The 17708-nt window shown below is 36.1% G+C and overlaps 1 protein-coding gene across 1 annotated transcript in view; it reads left to right on the top strand.

The window, feature by feature from the left end:
* The first annotated feature begins 3019 nt into the window (after positions 1-3019).
* Positions 3020-17708, top strand: part of ADAM7 (ADAM metallopeptidase domain 7) — a 45752-nt gene continuing 31063 nt past the window's right edge. The window contains 4 exon segments of the mRNA XM_030879238.1: positions 3020-3204; positions 13852-13969; positions 15330-15406; positions 16444-16636. Of these exon segments, the coding sequence (XP_030735098.1) occupies positions 3020-3204; positions 13852-13969; positions 15330-15406; positions 16444-16636 (573 nt within the window).

A 17708-nucleotide genomic window follows, 5' to 3' on the forward strand; every position in this document is an offset into this window, starting at 1 on the left:
ACAAAAGAGGAAAACATAACACAAAAACAAAACAAAAGCATACTTCCTCACTTCATAGGAAGAGAATGAGAGTAAATAATTTTCTTGGGTGACGTCTCCTTAAGAATTAGGGAAAAATAAGTATGATTCTTAAAAGAAGAAACCAATGAAAAAAATTAAAACTCTCAATCTCAACTTTCTCTTTCTATTTCTGCTTCTAATCATGGCCACTAGCAGGCAGCAGGACCATCACCAACAAAGCACCGTGGAAAGCAAAGGCTCAAAATACTCCATATTTGCATGGCACGTGGCTAGAGTTTGAAACTGGAAGGGAATTTCAAACCTTATGCAGAGGCTGGTTACTTTGAAGGATTAAAAGTATTTTTTTTTTTTGAGATTATCACTACTGTAGGATTTCTCTGTTATGCTCAGAAGTGAGAGAGCAGGATAATGGGAACCTCACACATTGTCTAAGGGACTTGGGCATACACAAAGCTCCACCATTTGCTGATTACCCTTGAATGGGTGAATTTCCTTTTTGAGACTCAGTTTTTTCATCTGTACTAAATTATTATTTAATTTAACTACCACATACTGTTAACACTGAACGAGCAAGTGACTGACAGAGTGAATGCTCAGGGTATAAGTTTTATTTCACCAAGCTTTTAATTTCAAGGCTGAATCAAGACTGTGCATTCTGAGTTAAGGAATATCCAGGTGCCAATACCCCTCCCTCCCTTAATGTTCTCTTTGTGAGGTGACAACTTTGGCCCCATGCGGAGCTTCTGGCACAGGTTTGAGGGCCATTCCCAGCCTCTGCTCCACGATTAATGAAGTGCTGCTGGTACAGTAACATCGAGATCAAGCTGTGCCGGAAGGTATAACTGTGGGTGAAAGCAGTCTACAGAGTTTGAATGGGCAGACTGTAGAGATGGTATCACATTCTTTCCCATTTTCAGAAGAAAGGCACGATCGATATCCAAGTTATTCGAAATATTACTATGACCCTGACTCCTACTACTTGATGGTCCATGAATAGCCCTTAGTCACAGTGATTAGGGGGCTTTTAAGCAGGCTTAGGTTAGCTACACAGAGACCCAAAGAAGCTCCCATTTTCAGGAAAATGAGAATTATTGTGAAATTTTTGTTCAGTCCCAGTGAATCCATAATATTTATCATCTGTTCTATAAAATGAGTGTAGCAATAATGTTATGATAAATTATAATCAAGTTCTTACATTACTATTTATTGAGTACCAACAACATGCAAGGTCTGGTACTGTTAGACTCCGCAGGTGACATGTGAATGCTCGCCGTGGTCTCTGTCTTCAAAGGGCTTGCACATATTTCAGAAGATAAAGTGAAAATTATACTAATAATTTCTATGACTGCGAATATTTGAGAGCAGTGATAGGCAGAGGGTAACTTCAGATATATCACTTTATTAAGAAATAAACAAACTTACTCAATACTGTGGATTCCACTATATCTAGTCTACCATAACAAGCAGAGAAGAAAGACTCACTCAAAGGTACTCACATACCAACATGCAGACTGTAGAGCAGAGCTAGGCAGGGTATCAGGAGTCAGGGGAAGGAAGGAGCAGCACGTGCTATGCTGGGAATAGGGGTAATAGAAGTATCATGAAGAATGTGGTACTAGATGTGTTGGGTTCAGGGAGGGTAGACAGGGGATGATGGCCCCTCACCCCAGACAGTGATTTATTATATTTGTCAAATTGGAGGCAAAGGGTGGCATAGAATGAAGCATATGATGAAGCCACAAAAGACTGACAAGTATACTCTGAGTTCTGTTTAATCAACCTTGAATAAAGATGTTTCAGCTGAAATTGTAGGCAGATGAAAGGAGGGCCAACTGTGTAGAACTCCCACAGGCATGCTGATAAAAGGAGCAGGGGCACCAAGAACTGAACGGGCCAACCAACCAAACGGTCACTTGGCTAAAAGTAAAGTCCTTACACCGTTTTGTTGATAATCTTAAAATATTGTGCAAACAGTGGCTAGATAGGATAACTTATGTCTCCTTACATATGACCATCCATGCTATTAAGAAATCCTCTTCAGAAAGGCATAAGAGGCCAGAATCTCAGTCATTCATTGGTAATACTCAGTTTCTTGAAAAGAAAATATAAGCTATATGGACAATATCCTGAAATAAATGGTTAATTTACACAAAAAAGTTTATTGAGGGTCTGTTAAATGCAAGGAACAAGCCTAAGCATTGGGGGTATAGTACCAAACAGGAAAAAATCTCTACATTACATTTTAGAACAGGCAGAGGATGAAAAATAAATACATGAATAAAAAAAAGTCTTCACTGACCAGGTCCTAAGAAGCCTTCATTCACCAAGTGGGAAGGGGGGTACGGAGTGCTTAGATATTTGTTCAAAGACAGGTGCAATCTAAAATAGAGTGAACAGAGAACGTCTTGGTGAAAAGGTACTGAGGAAAGAGCTAAAAGAGGTGAGGGAGGGAGCCATAGGGATGTTGCCTTGAAGCGACAATGGGCTAGCGTGTCCATCCTGGGTACAGGGAGAAGGACAGAGTAGCTGAAGAGAGCTGAGAAGAGCCAGTGATGAGGTCCAAGAGTCACAGGGCTCCAGACCATGTAGGGACTTGTAAACCTCCACAAGGAATTTAGCTGCCACTCACCATTAGGTGGCAAGCCACTGGAGGATACCAAACACAGGAATTGACGTGGCATTGCTTCCATTTTAAGATGATCACTAACTACTTTTGGAAAAGAGACTACGAGGGAGAGGCAAGGATAGACATGGTGAAACCACTGGTCAGGAGGTTACTGTAGTAACAAACAGACTGTGGATTTGCTCAGAGTGGTAGCAGTGGAGGAGATGAGAAAAGATTAGACGCAGAGTATATTCTGAAAGAAGAGCTTTTGGAGCTTCCTGAGAGATGGTGTATGGAATGTGAGAGAAAGAGAGGTGCCCAGGCCAACATCAAGGTCTTTGGCTTGAGTAGCTATTTTGATTGACAGCATTGTCATTTCCTGAGATGAGCGGGATGTGCGGAGGTGCAGTTTTGGGGATGAAAATCAGGACTTTTGTTTCTGTGTATACTGGATTTGTTATGCTCACTAGACATCAAAATGGAGATGCCAAACGGACAACTGGAGTCAAGGAAATAATTCTGGGACCTATGAATTTGGCAATCAACAGCAGCGCAATAGTTTTTAAGACATGTGATTTGTTGAGATCTCCAAGGGAATAAGTATAGACAGAAAAGAGAATAAGTTCAAAGAGTGAGACCTGAGACCCTCCAATGTTTAAAGGTCTGGGATATGTGGAGAAATGAGTGAATCAAAGTAAAAAAAAAAGCATCTAACGAGAGAGAAAAAGCAGGGCTTCCTTTCCAGTAAGGATAGTGTATCAAAAAAAAAGAGAGGGTCAAATGACAAATTGAATATGACCAAGAAATGAAATTGGGACTGAAAATTAACCACAAATTTAAAATATGGAGATCATTGGTGACCTTGATGAGTAATTTCAGTACAGTAGTGGGTACAAAAGAGATTGTCTCTTGTACCTGACTGGAGTGGCTTAAAGAGAGAATGAAGAACTGAGAACAGTGATTATAGATAGCTCCTTGAGAAGTTTTTGCTATAAAAGGAAAATAGCAAGGTTTCTGGAAGGGCATGAGAGATCAAGAGAGTTACTATAAATTGTTTAAAAATGAAAATTACAGCTTGTTGAGGAGTGAAGTGAAGGTGTGACATAGTTCTGTAGGAATTGGACTTATGGATAGGATCATGAATGCTATCACTTATGCAACTGGAGAAAATCTAATTGCATTTCATTTCATACCCTGTCACCACTTGGCTTTAAATCTATGTTGTTTAAACATTTTGACCTTACCGAAGTTAGTGTATTCCCTAAAGCTCTTATGAAACAGTTAAATTGAAGGTGAGAAATAATGTCAACCCTTCAACAAAATTGAGAGTCGTATATGTATTATGCACTATTCATTAATTATCTTATTAATCTACACAGTGATCTTGTGTAGGAAGCACTATTATCTTTAATTTGCCACGAGGAAACCAAAACTCTAGGAATATTAAGTAATTTGTTCAATGTCACTAGTTAAGTAATGTGACTTTCAGAATTAAGAGGTGAAATTTCTATGCACTCTTTTTAGTCTGGGTCTGCCATTCCCCAGGAATAACCTTGTCCTTTTGGGTAGCAGAGTGAGTCAATTTTTTTATGGCTCTTGTTGCATTTATAACATGACATTTACTATGCATATTAATTTGTGGAAAGTAGGGTAATGATGAAAAAAAAAACTCCGAACTTGTCATTATTCTATCAAGTCAAAATTTCTACTTACAGTGAAGAGGTCTTGGGAAAGGAGAAAAAAATTCAGTAAAAGCATGGAAACATAGCATCCTGATGTTAAAAAAAAATCTTAAAGATCAAATAATCTGATATTCCCAATTTATAAATAAGGCACTGGGGCCCAGAAAATAAGTGATTTGGCAGAGGTAGCAGAATTAGTCACAGGTGAACACAGAGTTCCTGATTTTGAATCTAGTGTTCTTTTCAATGCACTTAAAACACAATTAATGGGCTGAAACTAGCTTCTACAAAAAGAATTGCAAGTTCCCCTTAATTAACGTGGTTTTGGAGTACTTTATAATGATATTTCTTTTAAAGTCAGACAGAAAACGCTAACCTTTATTCCAGTATTTCTGTGTGAAGTTTTTGCCATTTCTATTGTAATTTGAATAAGATTTTTTTTTTATTCACTTCATTCTCTTCATTCACTTGAATTTACTGCCCCTTTTCTTCATGTTTCTCTTGGCAAAGGACATACAAGAATAAGCATTTTGAGTCTGCAGAGTGCGCCGCCGTTTCTGACTTAGAATATATTCTTTATCATCTGTCATGCTTCCTGGGCCTCCACTATTGTGAATTCACTCTGTTAAGTCCTTAAGAAGGGGGGCTTCCCTGGTGGCGCAGTGGTTGAGAGTCCACCTGCCGTTGCAGGGGACACGGGTTCGTGCCCCGGTCTGGGAAGATCCCACGTGCCGCGGAGCGGCTGGGCCTGTGAGCCATGGCTGCTAACCCTGAGCGTCCGGAGCCTGTGCTCCGCAACGGGAGAGGCCACAACAGTGAGAGGCCCACATACCGCAAAAAAAAAAAAAGGAAAAAAAAAGAAGGGGTGAGGGATTGCTCTTTAAGTTGCTGGCTAGGAGAGGGGGAGGTGGACTGAGGGAAAGAAAGAGAGAAGGACGCTCAGGACGGCAAGCCTGAAGGGGTACCTGGATTGTGAGGGAGGTCAAAGGGAGAAAGTGGACATGCGCTTCACAAAGCTGGGAAGCCCCCAAGACACATACTGCTTCACTGCTTGTTAAAGGGTGATCCTAGTAATGATAAGGATTGGACACAAGAATGTACAACCTCCAAACCCCTCCCTGAAACCAAGATGGCATTCGATTGGAGAACCTCCTATGAGAGGTTGCTTCACTAATTTGCAGCTAAGATATGAGCGGACAGAACGTTCTCATATTTGTCTAATTTTTAAAATCTGCTTTTGTCTGATAAGCAGACTTCCCAGAGCCACTTTGACAGAAATCTGCTTCAGGGATCACTGTTTGTTTCTAAAGCTTTATATACTTTAGTGATGATGTTAATTTAAACACAGAAAGCTGTGACCTGAGAGTGAGAATAAATTATAAACCAGTTATATTATAATATTGCACTATTCCACACTACTCACTTGATAGAGCTTTATGAGAAAAAATAAAGTTTCTTTTCCCCTCAAAAAAAGCACTAGTGTATAATAAGAACACAGAGCCATGCAGAAATTTTATCTTAATGTCTGCTTTTCACTTATTGATTATGGGTCATGAAGTTCCAAAAATTTTTCTTCTTTGGAAGTTGTTGGCTGTTTCACCTGGATTAGCCATGGATAATGTCACATCTCTAATCTTATAGACATGCTAGAAAGTTAGCTCAGCCATAACTAAAGGCATCAGACAAATGCCTTTAAGCCTTATCCTTTAACATGACACCATAAATAATTGGGATTTCACAATTGGTATTTTAAACATTGTTTATTCTAGTTTCCACAATTTAGACTGTAATAAAGGCAAGCTCAATATAGTTCCAACCTATCACCCAATTTAAAATGCTCTCTTTAACTGTCACTGTGAATGAAGCTGCTAAGTTCCATTTGATATGTGGATGAGTATTTGTTTGGTGATGGGTCAGATATGCTGAGTACGCCCATCAGTCTTCAACTATCTCTTGTAATGACCTGAAAGATTATCAGAAACTCTACTGGTAGAGATGCTCATTTGGATTAAAGTTGTTTCAATTACGTTCAAAATTTTTAGAAACACACGTGGATGTAGCCAGATAATAATCATGTTGCAAATTAGGTTTATTTCATTCAACAAATTTATATTGAATACAGTGTGTATATGCAAGGCACTGCTAGATTTGTGGTACCAGAGTAAGAAAAAGCCATTAGTTTGGTTGAGAACCACCTTGTTAGTGACTGTATATAACATTCCAAGAATCGAGCCCTGGATATCTGAGGTATTTAGATACTGAGGAGGGAAGGATGATGCAACAAATGAGACTAAGAAGAAGCAGTGAATAAGCACGGAGGAGATCCACAAATGAGCTAAACTCTTCAAAAGGTGAAAGTCATCAACAGTGTCAAAGGTTGTAAAAGGTCAAGTTAGTGAAGATTGAAAATTGACCACTGGATCTGGCAAAGGTGCAGATCAGCAGTAACATTGACAAGAAGTGTTTCATTGAGTAAAGGATGAAAAGTATGTTTGGAGTAATTTCAAGAGCAAATGGGGAGAGAGGAACTGTACATTCATCTTTCAAGAAGCTGTGCTATTAAAAGAAGTCAGGAAAGCAGTAGTAGCTGGGTGGAAGGTAGGGTGATGTAAAAGAAGAAATGCTTTTTGAAAAGATATAAAAATGGCAGCATATTTGTATATATACTAATTGAGAGTATTCAGTCTCGAGAAAGAACTTGCCAGAATGATGATATTGGGGCTAGGGGACAAGAAGAAACGGAATCCAATATATTAATGGTGGGTAGACCTTAGAGGAATGGGCAGTACATTTATAGAAACAAGAGAGAACTAGTCTCTTGTCTTAAGAGACTATTGTCTTAAGACTTAATCCAGACTAATATGAAAATTTCCAATATGAATCTACAAGATGAGCCTGGACAGGGCACGAAATCTACAAAATGAGTTGGGAGCATCTTGTAGTTCTAGAAAGTAAGGAAGCTCTCAAACAAACGAAAAAACAAACCCAAACCCACATTGATGGGAATATGTCAAGAGAACACAGGGGGCCAGCTGAAAGATCTCTCAGTGGCCAAAAGGACAATTTGAGCAACAAAGGCAATAACATGGTTTTGGACCATAACACAAAGTATCAGTTAATATCCATGAGCCCATATTGATATAAATAAAAGACTGAACAAGTAAATTAATGAGGGAGAATAGACAAATCTCCCATAAGGAAGAATCAAAAAATTGATGTAGAAACGTGCCCCCCGTCCCCGCCAGGAGGAGCCCTACCCTTTGAGCATGGGCTGTGCATAGTGATTTCCTTTCAAAGAGTGGACAGAATAATATGGAAGGAGGAAAAAGTATAACTTTACAGTGGAGAAAGCTGACAAATGCTACCTCAGCAAAGCAGTCCATGGTAACATCGGTAATAAGTCATGTTGACAGCATGTACTCTTTATATGATGTGATGAAAAGTGGCACTTGATTTTGTTTTCTATCAAGTCTCCATAACTCCAGTCTAAACATGAGAAAAACATCAGAAAAACCGAAATTGAGGGAAAGCCTACAAAAAACCTGACCAGTATGCTTCAAAACTGTCAAGGTCATCAAAAATAACGGAAGTCTGAAAAGCTATCACAATCTAGAGGAGCCTAAGGAGAAATGACAACTAAATATAATGTGTCCTGGATGGAATCCTAAAACAGTAAAAGGACATTAGACAAAAACTATGGAAATCTGGATAAATGTAGCCTTTAATTGATAATATCAATCTTGGTTCATTAGTTGTGACAAATATACCAGAGTAATATAAGGTGTTAACAACAGGAAAACCTGAGTTGTGGGGTCCATGGGAATTTTCTATATTGTCTATCCAATGTTTCTCTAAATCTAAAATGCTTCTAAAATTAAAATGAATTCAAAATTAAACAAAAATAAATATAATTCTAAAATAAAAAAAGTGAAAATGTTGTTTACTGACAGCAGAATGACAAGATGAAAAGCAATATTATCACATTTAACAATATTAACAGTTTCATTATATTAGCTAATATAAAATCCATATTCAAGCACTGAAATTTCAAAAGTCCCATTATAACATCTTGTTACACACACACACACACACACACACACACACACACCCCTATACATATAGTTATGTCGTAAGATGGGATTCAACCCTTCTTATTTGATTGAGCACCTAGTTTCTTGTCTGGCCATCTATGAATTCTGCATCTTTACAATAAAGTTCTAATTTTATATTAAACTTGTAATCAAAAAAGTCCTAACTAATGCGTTCCTCACATTCAACAAACACAAACCTCCCCTCTTCCTCCCTCAAAGCTGCCCCTCCTTCAAAAGATCCACCTTTCAGTGGTGAAAAAGTTAAACAAACCAGAAACCTGGGGCAACCCTTGACTCTTTTCTTTTGCCTCCTCTATCAAGCAATCACTAAGCCTTGAAGATTCTAGTATGTAAATAGTCTTTGGAATCATCTACTCGTCACTATCCCTGCAGCCACTCCCCTGCTCAAATCACCTGTACACCATCAATAACCTGTAAATTCTTTTTCTGCCTACAGTCGTGATTTCTGCTGATCCATTATCCACAGTAAGCAAGCCATCTAAAATACCAGACCAACTTCTGCATTCTTCTGCCTAAACCTTTTGCTTCTCTTTGCTCTTAGGCTAAAGTCCAAATCCTCTTAAGTGACTTAGTGGGCTGTACATGATTTGACTCTTTCCTAACTTTTCGTTTCTCATTTCTATTCAACTTACACTTGATCTTCTGGCAATATTAAACCTCTCTTTGTCCTTCAAATGTGTCAAGCTTCTTCCTACCTCAGGGCCTTTGCACGTGCTGTTCCTTGCCCCTGACCCCTCTTTTCAATCTCTCTCACACAGTCACTGAATTTCTCGTATTATGATGCTTATAATACCCAATTACATTTGCTTGATTTTTTCTTTGCCAAGCTGTGGCTTCCTTGAGGGCAGTGACCTGTATCTTGTGCACCACTGTTGAATAAATGAATAAACATATACCCATAATCCCATCAAGACATACAAATACAAATATGCTCATTAACATTTCACTATATTTATTTTATATCATATTTCTTTGTCTATCCATTCCTCTATCATCCATCCATCTTCCATCTTATTTTTATGCATACCAAATTATATTGCAGACATTAGTATACTTCCCCCTAAGTACTTCAGCAAGCATATCATTAGAGTTTAATATGTGCTGACAGTTTTTCTTTCGATGTAAAATCTTCATGCAACGAAATGCACAACCTCAAGTGTACATGCATTGAATTTTGATGAATGCACATACCTGTGTTACCCAAATTTCTATACAAGTGAATTATAAAAGAACTGTCACTCAGAAAATTTCCTCCTCCTCCTTCCTAGTCAACTTCTCTCAAAACCTGTTCACAGAGATTTTACTCATCATAGATTATTCTGTCCATTCTGGAAGTTTTTATAAATAGATTTACACTGCATGTACCCTTTGTGTAAGGCTTCTTTATTTTAGCATTCCATAGACAGAGATTCATTCATGTAGTTCATGTATCAGAAGTGTGGTTCTTTTCCTTTCTGAGTACTACTCCATGATGTGTATGTATATGTATATATATATATGTGTGTGTGTGTGTGTGTGTGTATATACATATATATATATGTATATACACATACACACACACACACATATATATATATACACATTAGCATTTTTTTATCCATTCTATTGATGGAGACCTTGGCTGTTTCCACACTTGGCTATCATGAGTAAAGCTTGAATGAGCATTCTTGTATAGTCCTTTTATAAATATATGTTTTCATTTCTCCTTGGTGAACGCCAAGGAGTGAAGTTTCTGGATCACAGGGTATGTATATGTTTAGTTTTATAAAAAATTGTCAGATCATTTTCCAAAATACTGTGAACAATGTATGAGAATTCTAGTTGCTCCAAATCCTCTTTGTCATTTTGTGTTCTCGCCCCTTTTTAATTTTAGTTATACTGGTGGGTTTGTGGTGATATTTCATTTTGGATAAGTTTTCAGTTCCCTGTTGAAAACTTTTTTATGTGATTATTTTCCATTTGTATATCTTCTGTAAAGTGTCTGTTTAAATATTTACCCATTTTTAATTGGATTAATTGTCCTTTACTGAGTTGAAGATCTTCATACAATTTGGAGATTAGCCCTTTGTCAGATATATTTCTTGTTAACTGTTTTCTCCATTCTGTTACTTTTTATATTCATTTTCTTAATATTCTTTTAAAAAGTAAAATTTATAATTTTGAAGAAATTTCAATTTACTAAATTTTCTAACGTTTTCAGGGTTTTAGCTTTTAGTTTTGGTCTATTATCATCTTGAATTTGTGTTTGTGTGTGTGTGTGTGTGTGTGTGTGTGTGTGTGTGTGTGTGTGTGTGTGTGTGTGTGTAATTTGAAGGTGGGTCAAGGTTCTTGGTTTTGCATATACATAGCCAGCCTTTTGTTGAATTGCCTTTCTTTGGATTGGATAGCTTTTGCACCTTTGACCAAAAGCAAATGACTATTTCTGAGTTCTCTATTTTATTCTGTTCACCTCCTTTTCAATCCCCAAGCTATGACCACATTGTCTTGATTACTGCAGCTTTAAAGTAAGTCTAAAAGCCAATGTGGGTAACTTATATAATTTTGCTCTTCTTTTGCAGAATTAAAAAAAATTCTAGATCCTTAGCATTTCTCTATAAAATTTAGAACTCACTTGTTAATTTTTATTTTTTAAAGAGCCTGCTAGAAGTTTGGTTGTGATTTTACTGAATTTATACATGAATTTAAAAGAATTGATATCAACAATATTGAGTCTTCGTGTTACATCTCTATATTAATTTAGATCTTTAATTTCTATCAACAATGTTTTGTAGTTTACAGTGTACAGCTCTCAGATGTCTTTGCTTAGATGTATTTCTACATATTTAATGCTTTCAGTGCTCTTGTAAGCAGAATTGTTTTTTATTATTTCATTTTTCTATTGTGAGGTCTTAATCTACGGATTTATCTATTGTTTCATAGATTACTTAGAGATTTTCATCAGCAAGTATTGGCAGTTGTATATCTTTCTTTCTAGTCATTATTCCTTTTATTTCTATGCTTTATTGTAATGGCTAGGAACTCCAGTACAATCTGAGTAGAAATAGAAGAGTTGGCAATATTACAGTATCCCTGATCTTAAGGGAAAAGTGATAAATATTGAATGATTAATATTATATTGCCAATAGACTTGTCATTTGTGTACTTTATGAGATTAAGATAGCTTCCTGAGAAGTTTACTGAAAGCATTTCATCTGTATCCATTGAAATGTCCATATGGTAATTTATACTGATTGATATTTGAATGTTAAACCATACTTGCATCCCTGTGATAAAACTCTCTTTGCTGTATACAGTTCACGAAGATTTTCTTAAGGATTCTGACACCATGTTAACGATAGATATTATTCTGCATTTTTAGTTTTGTGTGTGTGATGTCTTTGTCACATATTTAATATTAAGAGGTGAATTGGGAAGTGTTCTCAAAAATGAATTGGGAAGTGTTCTCTCTTCCTATATTTTCTGAAGAATGTTATTTTTAGATTGTTGAATAGAATTCACGAATGAAACTACCTGTGCCTTGAGGGACTTTTTGTGTGTATGTGTGTGGAGGAGGTTTTATGATTACAAATTCAATTTTATTGAGAGGGTTATTCAGATTTTCTATTTCATGTTATGTCAGTTTTAAATTGTAATTTACAAGGAAAATGTATATTTCATGTATGTTGTCAAATTTTTGGTATAAATTATTTCATAATATTCTCTGATTATTCTTTTAATATCTGTGGTACCTTTAATGATAACCTTTTTATAATTTCTAATACTGGTAATCTGAGTTCTCCCTCTTTTTTTTCTTGACAAATCTAAAGAGGTTTATCAATTTGTTGATCTTTTCAAATAACCACCCTTTGAATTTGTTTATTATTGCTATTATCTGTTTATTTCACTGAATCCATCTATTATCTTTATTATTTAATTTATTCCACTTACTTAGTGTTTACTTTTTTATGCAAACATTTGATCTTTTTGTCATAGTATTTAAAATATTTAAAACCATGACATTTCCTTCAAGCATTAATTTAGATGCAATTCAAACACCTTGACGTCTTTTATTTTTATTATCATTCCTTTCAAAATATTGTCTAATTTCTTTTAAGATTTCTTCTTTGATTCATGGATTATTTAAGAGTGGGTTATTTAATTTCCAATATTTGGTAGTTTTTACATACCCTTTCTCAAGCTTTGTATGATATCATTTTTAAAAACATGTATTGCAATTTGTTTTATGGCCAAACCTATGTTCTAATTTGTTAAACATACCTTGAAAAGAATATGTATTTTGCAGTTACTGGGTGAAGTGCTCTATAAACAACAATTAGGACAAAGTGGTTGACAGGATTATTTAGATCTTCTATTTTTACTTATATTACTTGTTTATCTGTTCTGTCAACTGCTGAGGGAGGAATGTCAAGACATTCAATTATGATTTGGAATTGTTTATCTTTTCAATTTTTAAAATATTTTCTTCATGTTTTGGAAGCTTAGCTATTAGGTTATACACATGTACTATTATTTTTTCTTTATGGTGAATTTACTCTTTTATCATTATGCCATTGTGGAATGCCCGTCTTTTGGGGAACTGTACTCTACCTGATATCAATGCAGCTTAGCTCCGCATTCACATATTTACTGTTTCCATAATATACTATTTTTCATGCCAACCTACCTGTGCCTTAACATTTAAAATGTGTCTCTTGTAAGATGGCAAGTAGTTGGGTTCTGCCTTTTTAGTGGATTCTGACAATCTGATTTCTAATTGGAAAGTTTAATCCATTAACATTTAATGTCATGAATGATATGGTTGTATTTAATATTGAATTTCTGTTTGCCTCTGATTTTGTGCCTCTGGTTTTCTCTTCCTGCCCTTCTTTGGATCTTTGAATTATTTGATTTCTTTTTTACTTTTATCTACTGGCTTTTTGTTTATCGATTGTTTTTATAGCAATATCTCTCTGCTTTAGTTTAAAGCTTTTGTTTTAGAGGTTACAATATTCACAGTTAATATTGTATAATTTCACGTAAAATGTAAAAACTTTGCAATCATAGTAAATCCATATCTATGTACATATGATACATATATCTTAATACATATTAACCCAACAGCTGTATATTTAGATAAAATATATATAGTATATATATTTATATATATGATGCATATACATCACAATTTTTTGCATTAATTTTGGCGCTTAAGGCAAGAACATTTTTACTTAGATAATATTTTCTCTAGGTTCTTCTCAAAATGATGCCTTGTTAAAACTGCCAGAATCTTTCACCATCTTTATCAAACCATGAAATCTAGGTAGAAAGGCTTTTCATGTGACTGGGATTGATTTTGCTTATTTGCTTTTAGCATAAGAGGATCTTGCTGAGAAGTGAAAGCAGCCTAGAGCCTTCATTCTCACATAACAGGTTTTATCTGCTAACTTTTTAGAATAAGCGAATCTCACTACCTCTCTGCCCTCTTTTCCAGGCAGTTCCTAGCCTCAGATTACAGTGAGACATACTACTCCACAAAAGGAGAGCAGATCACCAAGCATCCTCAGATCATGGTATCTTATGGGACCTTCCTATGTCTCTTCTCTGAAACTATTGTTTCCTCGTATGATTTTTAAATCCCATCCTAGCTTTACAAGCAGCTTCAGAAAGTGTTACATCAGAAATTACTCCTGCATTGACTACCATCACTGAATGATTCTAGAACAGAAACTATGACATTCTGACCTCTAAAGGAGATTGATCACTGCCTAACAAGCAAATCAATGACTGCTAATGTATTTTCCTTTACCACACTGACTTCTATGTACCCAAAATGGGGTTAAGTCTGGAGGAAGGGTAAAGCAGGACACCAGAGAAGTATAAGGTACCATGATGGAATAGTAATTAAGCTAAAGGATAAAACTTCAAGACATGAAACAAGTTTAAAACTTCCATCTAACTGACCCTTATGGGAGTCAAATCCTCTTGCCCTGTCCTTCTGATGCACCAACACTGAATCCTCTCCTTCATTCTCCAAATGAATCTTTGTTCATTAATCATGAATATTATTCCAATGGATATGAGTTCTATTTTTATATTTATTCCCCTTTACAGAACATGCCCACTGCAGCCTTCTAGCCAAGGATGACTTTATTCTCTTCTATTAAATGTATACTTTTAAACCATATTGCCTCTGTTTAAGGCAGCTATCAACTATGAAATCTCAGTCATAATGCAATCTTTGTAAAATAGAACAGTAAGAAAACTGGGTAACATTCTTTTATACAGTGAGTGGTTGTTCGTCTGTGAGAGTCTGCGGTCCAGGACCATGGAAAGTGTCACACATAGGCAGGAGCTGAACATAAGGAACTGATGGAAAGAGAAATTATTTGGCGGAATCACCATGGATGGAACACCCAGTAGGGAGTAATAAAGATACCAACTTGATCGAAGCAGAGAGGCAGGAGACAAAGCCACGAGGGGACGTGGTTGGAGAGTGAGACCTAATTTCTGCGATCATCAAAAATTTTGACTTTATTTCATAGGCAACTGGGGGAAATTTATAGTAATAGCACAGGAGGGGTAGTCTGATAGGATTTTAAGATGGATTAAAAAAGTACTATTTCAAAGGAAAAGGGTCACATTTCTGAGGTTAGCATCAACTAACAGACTCTTAAATTTGTGAGAGAAGAATTCATACACTGCTTCACACAAAGTAATCATGCAATTAAAATAAAAGGCTTCTAAAGTAGCTTCGAAATTTTCCGATGAAAGAATGCAGTGAATGAATGCATGAGTGAATGCAGAAATGAACATAAGTGTAGTTTGTGAAAATGAAATAATGATGTATTGTGAACATAAAATATGTAGGTATTAATATTTATATAATATCAATACATGTACTTACATCAGTAGCCTCTTCATCTATTTTAGGATCACTGTTTTTACCAAGGATCCATCATACATGAATTTGATTGTGCTGCCAGTATCAGCACATGTAACGGTCTGAGGTATGCACCATATCTTTCTACCTTTATGAGTTTTCCTATGAATTTTCAAAGACATTCACTTCTCTTTTCTTTTTAAGACCTTTAAATAGAAAAATTAATGGAAAAAAGCTACTGTATATTTTCAGCATGAGGATCCACTCCAGCCCATTGTTTATGTTCATTTTTGAAAAAAAGATGTAAAGCACAGCCCTAAGCAAGACAAGTTTTTCAGTATATGATCAAGGGATTCAGAGTTGGAAGGTGACTGGAACTCATCCAGCCTGTCCTCTCATGTTACAGATCAGGATACTGACATCAGAGACTTGCTCCTGAGCATTCATTTTGCTGGTGGTTGAACTCTGTCCAAAAACCAGGCCTCCTAATTTGTAGGCCTGTGAATTCCCACTGCATCACACCACAACGCTTCACAGCTTTTTACTAAATTAGGCAGTGTTTCCAGACTCTGGAAAGTAAAAAATGTCAGAAGTAAAGCCTATATTGTTGTCTCTAGATCTTGGGCTCAAGGACAAAGGAAGAAGATGTGGGGTGGCAAAGAGTAAAGAGCAAGAAACCTGTGTCTTCATTTTTGAGGATTTTACTTGAGTAGGTCCCAGAATTTTAAAGAATGGGAAACCCTTTAATGACACAATTACCACATAATAGTGTCTGTACCTTCATATATTTACTCTGTAATTAATGAATGATGGACATGAAAATTCACAAAATTTTTGCAAGAACTCACACTTGCCAGAGGTCCTCAACCCTGGGTGGGAATTGTTACTCTACCTATGCTTCAAAGGAGAGGTTGGGCTGTTAAACTTCTGAAAATCCAGATGAGCTGACTCTTAGAAAAGTTATTGAGTCAAAGGTTACATGCCATCTCACCTCTTTGTCTCTCAGAATACCTGGCTACATGCTTACCTGAGGCCTTGACTCTGCAGTTTCCCTTTCTTGAAAAGGCAAACTCCATAAAGTGGAACAGAGAAATATTGTGTAAGTAATGTAGCAGTAAAATGAAAGAGATCTTAAAGAGACAATTGTATTCCCAATTTCCACAGGGGGTTCTTCAGGGTGAGTGACCGAAGGTACCTCACTGAACCAGTGAAATATTCAGATGAAGGAGAACATGTGGTGTTCAAATATAAACCCCAGATGCAGCAACCTGCCAATTATTCCTGTACAGAGCTCAATTTTACCAGGACAGCTGTTCCAAATGACAATACTAAATCCATGGAAGACTCCAAAATGGAAGTGAGTGCCTTATTTTTAAATTATCTTTATCCCAAGTCAAATGCCTCTTACTTTCTTACTGATCTCAAGAGAGAGATTATGAGCCCCATTAATGAAGTGTATAGGCTGCCTGAATCTGAATCTTCATTGTTTGAAATCTGAAATGTCAAACTTTTGTTTTTGTTATCTATACAGAAAGTGTTCATTCCCTACAGCAAATCCCAGTTTGTCTCATCAGTTTCTAAGAAGGGGCATATCTACAATCCTACATATAGATTTATAGTATTAGGGCTATAAGTGGTTGGAAAGAATGAAATTTACATCTTGAAATCTCTCTTAGATATTGTCTTTTCTTTCCTTGTCTTTCCTGCCACTTTTTTGGGAGGAGCTGTTGATGATAAGCCAGGTTATCCCCCTTTCATCACGCCAAATATTCTAATTGTTAAGGTGGAATTTCCAGTAGAATGAAGGCACAATGATAGTCCTCCATATTTTAGGCTTTTCTATACTTGTTCATATCAACTTAAATCCCCTCTACATGTTAGCCTTTAAGATGTGTGAGTGTTTATTTTCTTCACATATCCACGGTGTAGACTGTGTCTGAAACTTACTAGATGCCTAATAGATGGGGTTTTTTGATTGAATAAATCAATAAATAAATGATCACTTAGTTCAGAAAAGAATGACAGTCAAATATTTGAACAATATGCCTCTGGTTTATATTCAAGAGCATATGCATGTACCTCAATGCATGACACTGAAAGCTGAAAACTTAGAATTTCTTGGTATTGTGTTTTATAAAATAAAAGATCTATAAATAACAACTTTCATATCTTTCCTTGGAATTGACACTCCCATAAATGGAGACTGGGAGATAGAAGAGGAGTAGAAGGAATACAGTCACTCCTGTTGGCCAGTTATATGTCTTGCTCTCAACTGTAAATGGTCCTTTTACATGAGCTTACTTAGTAAGCATTTACTTTGTAAATTAAAAAAAACCCTAAATGTTAAAAACTGGATTCATGATTCTTTGTTTATAATCCTTATTTTACCTGAAAGACTAAACAAAAATAAAAAGGGTAATAAAATATGG

This window comes from Globicephala melas, chromosome 6 (assembly GCF_963455315.2).
Source record: "Globicephala melas chromosome 6, mGloMel1.2, whole genome shotgun sequence".
Taxonomy (NCBI): domain Eukaryota; kingdom Metazoa; phylum Chordata; class Mammalia; order Artiodactyla; family Delphinidae; genus Globicephala; species Globicephala melas.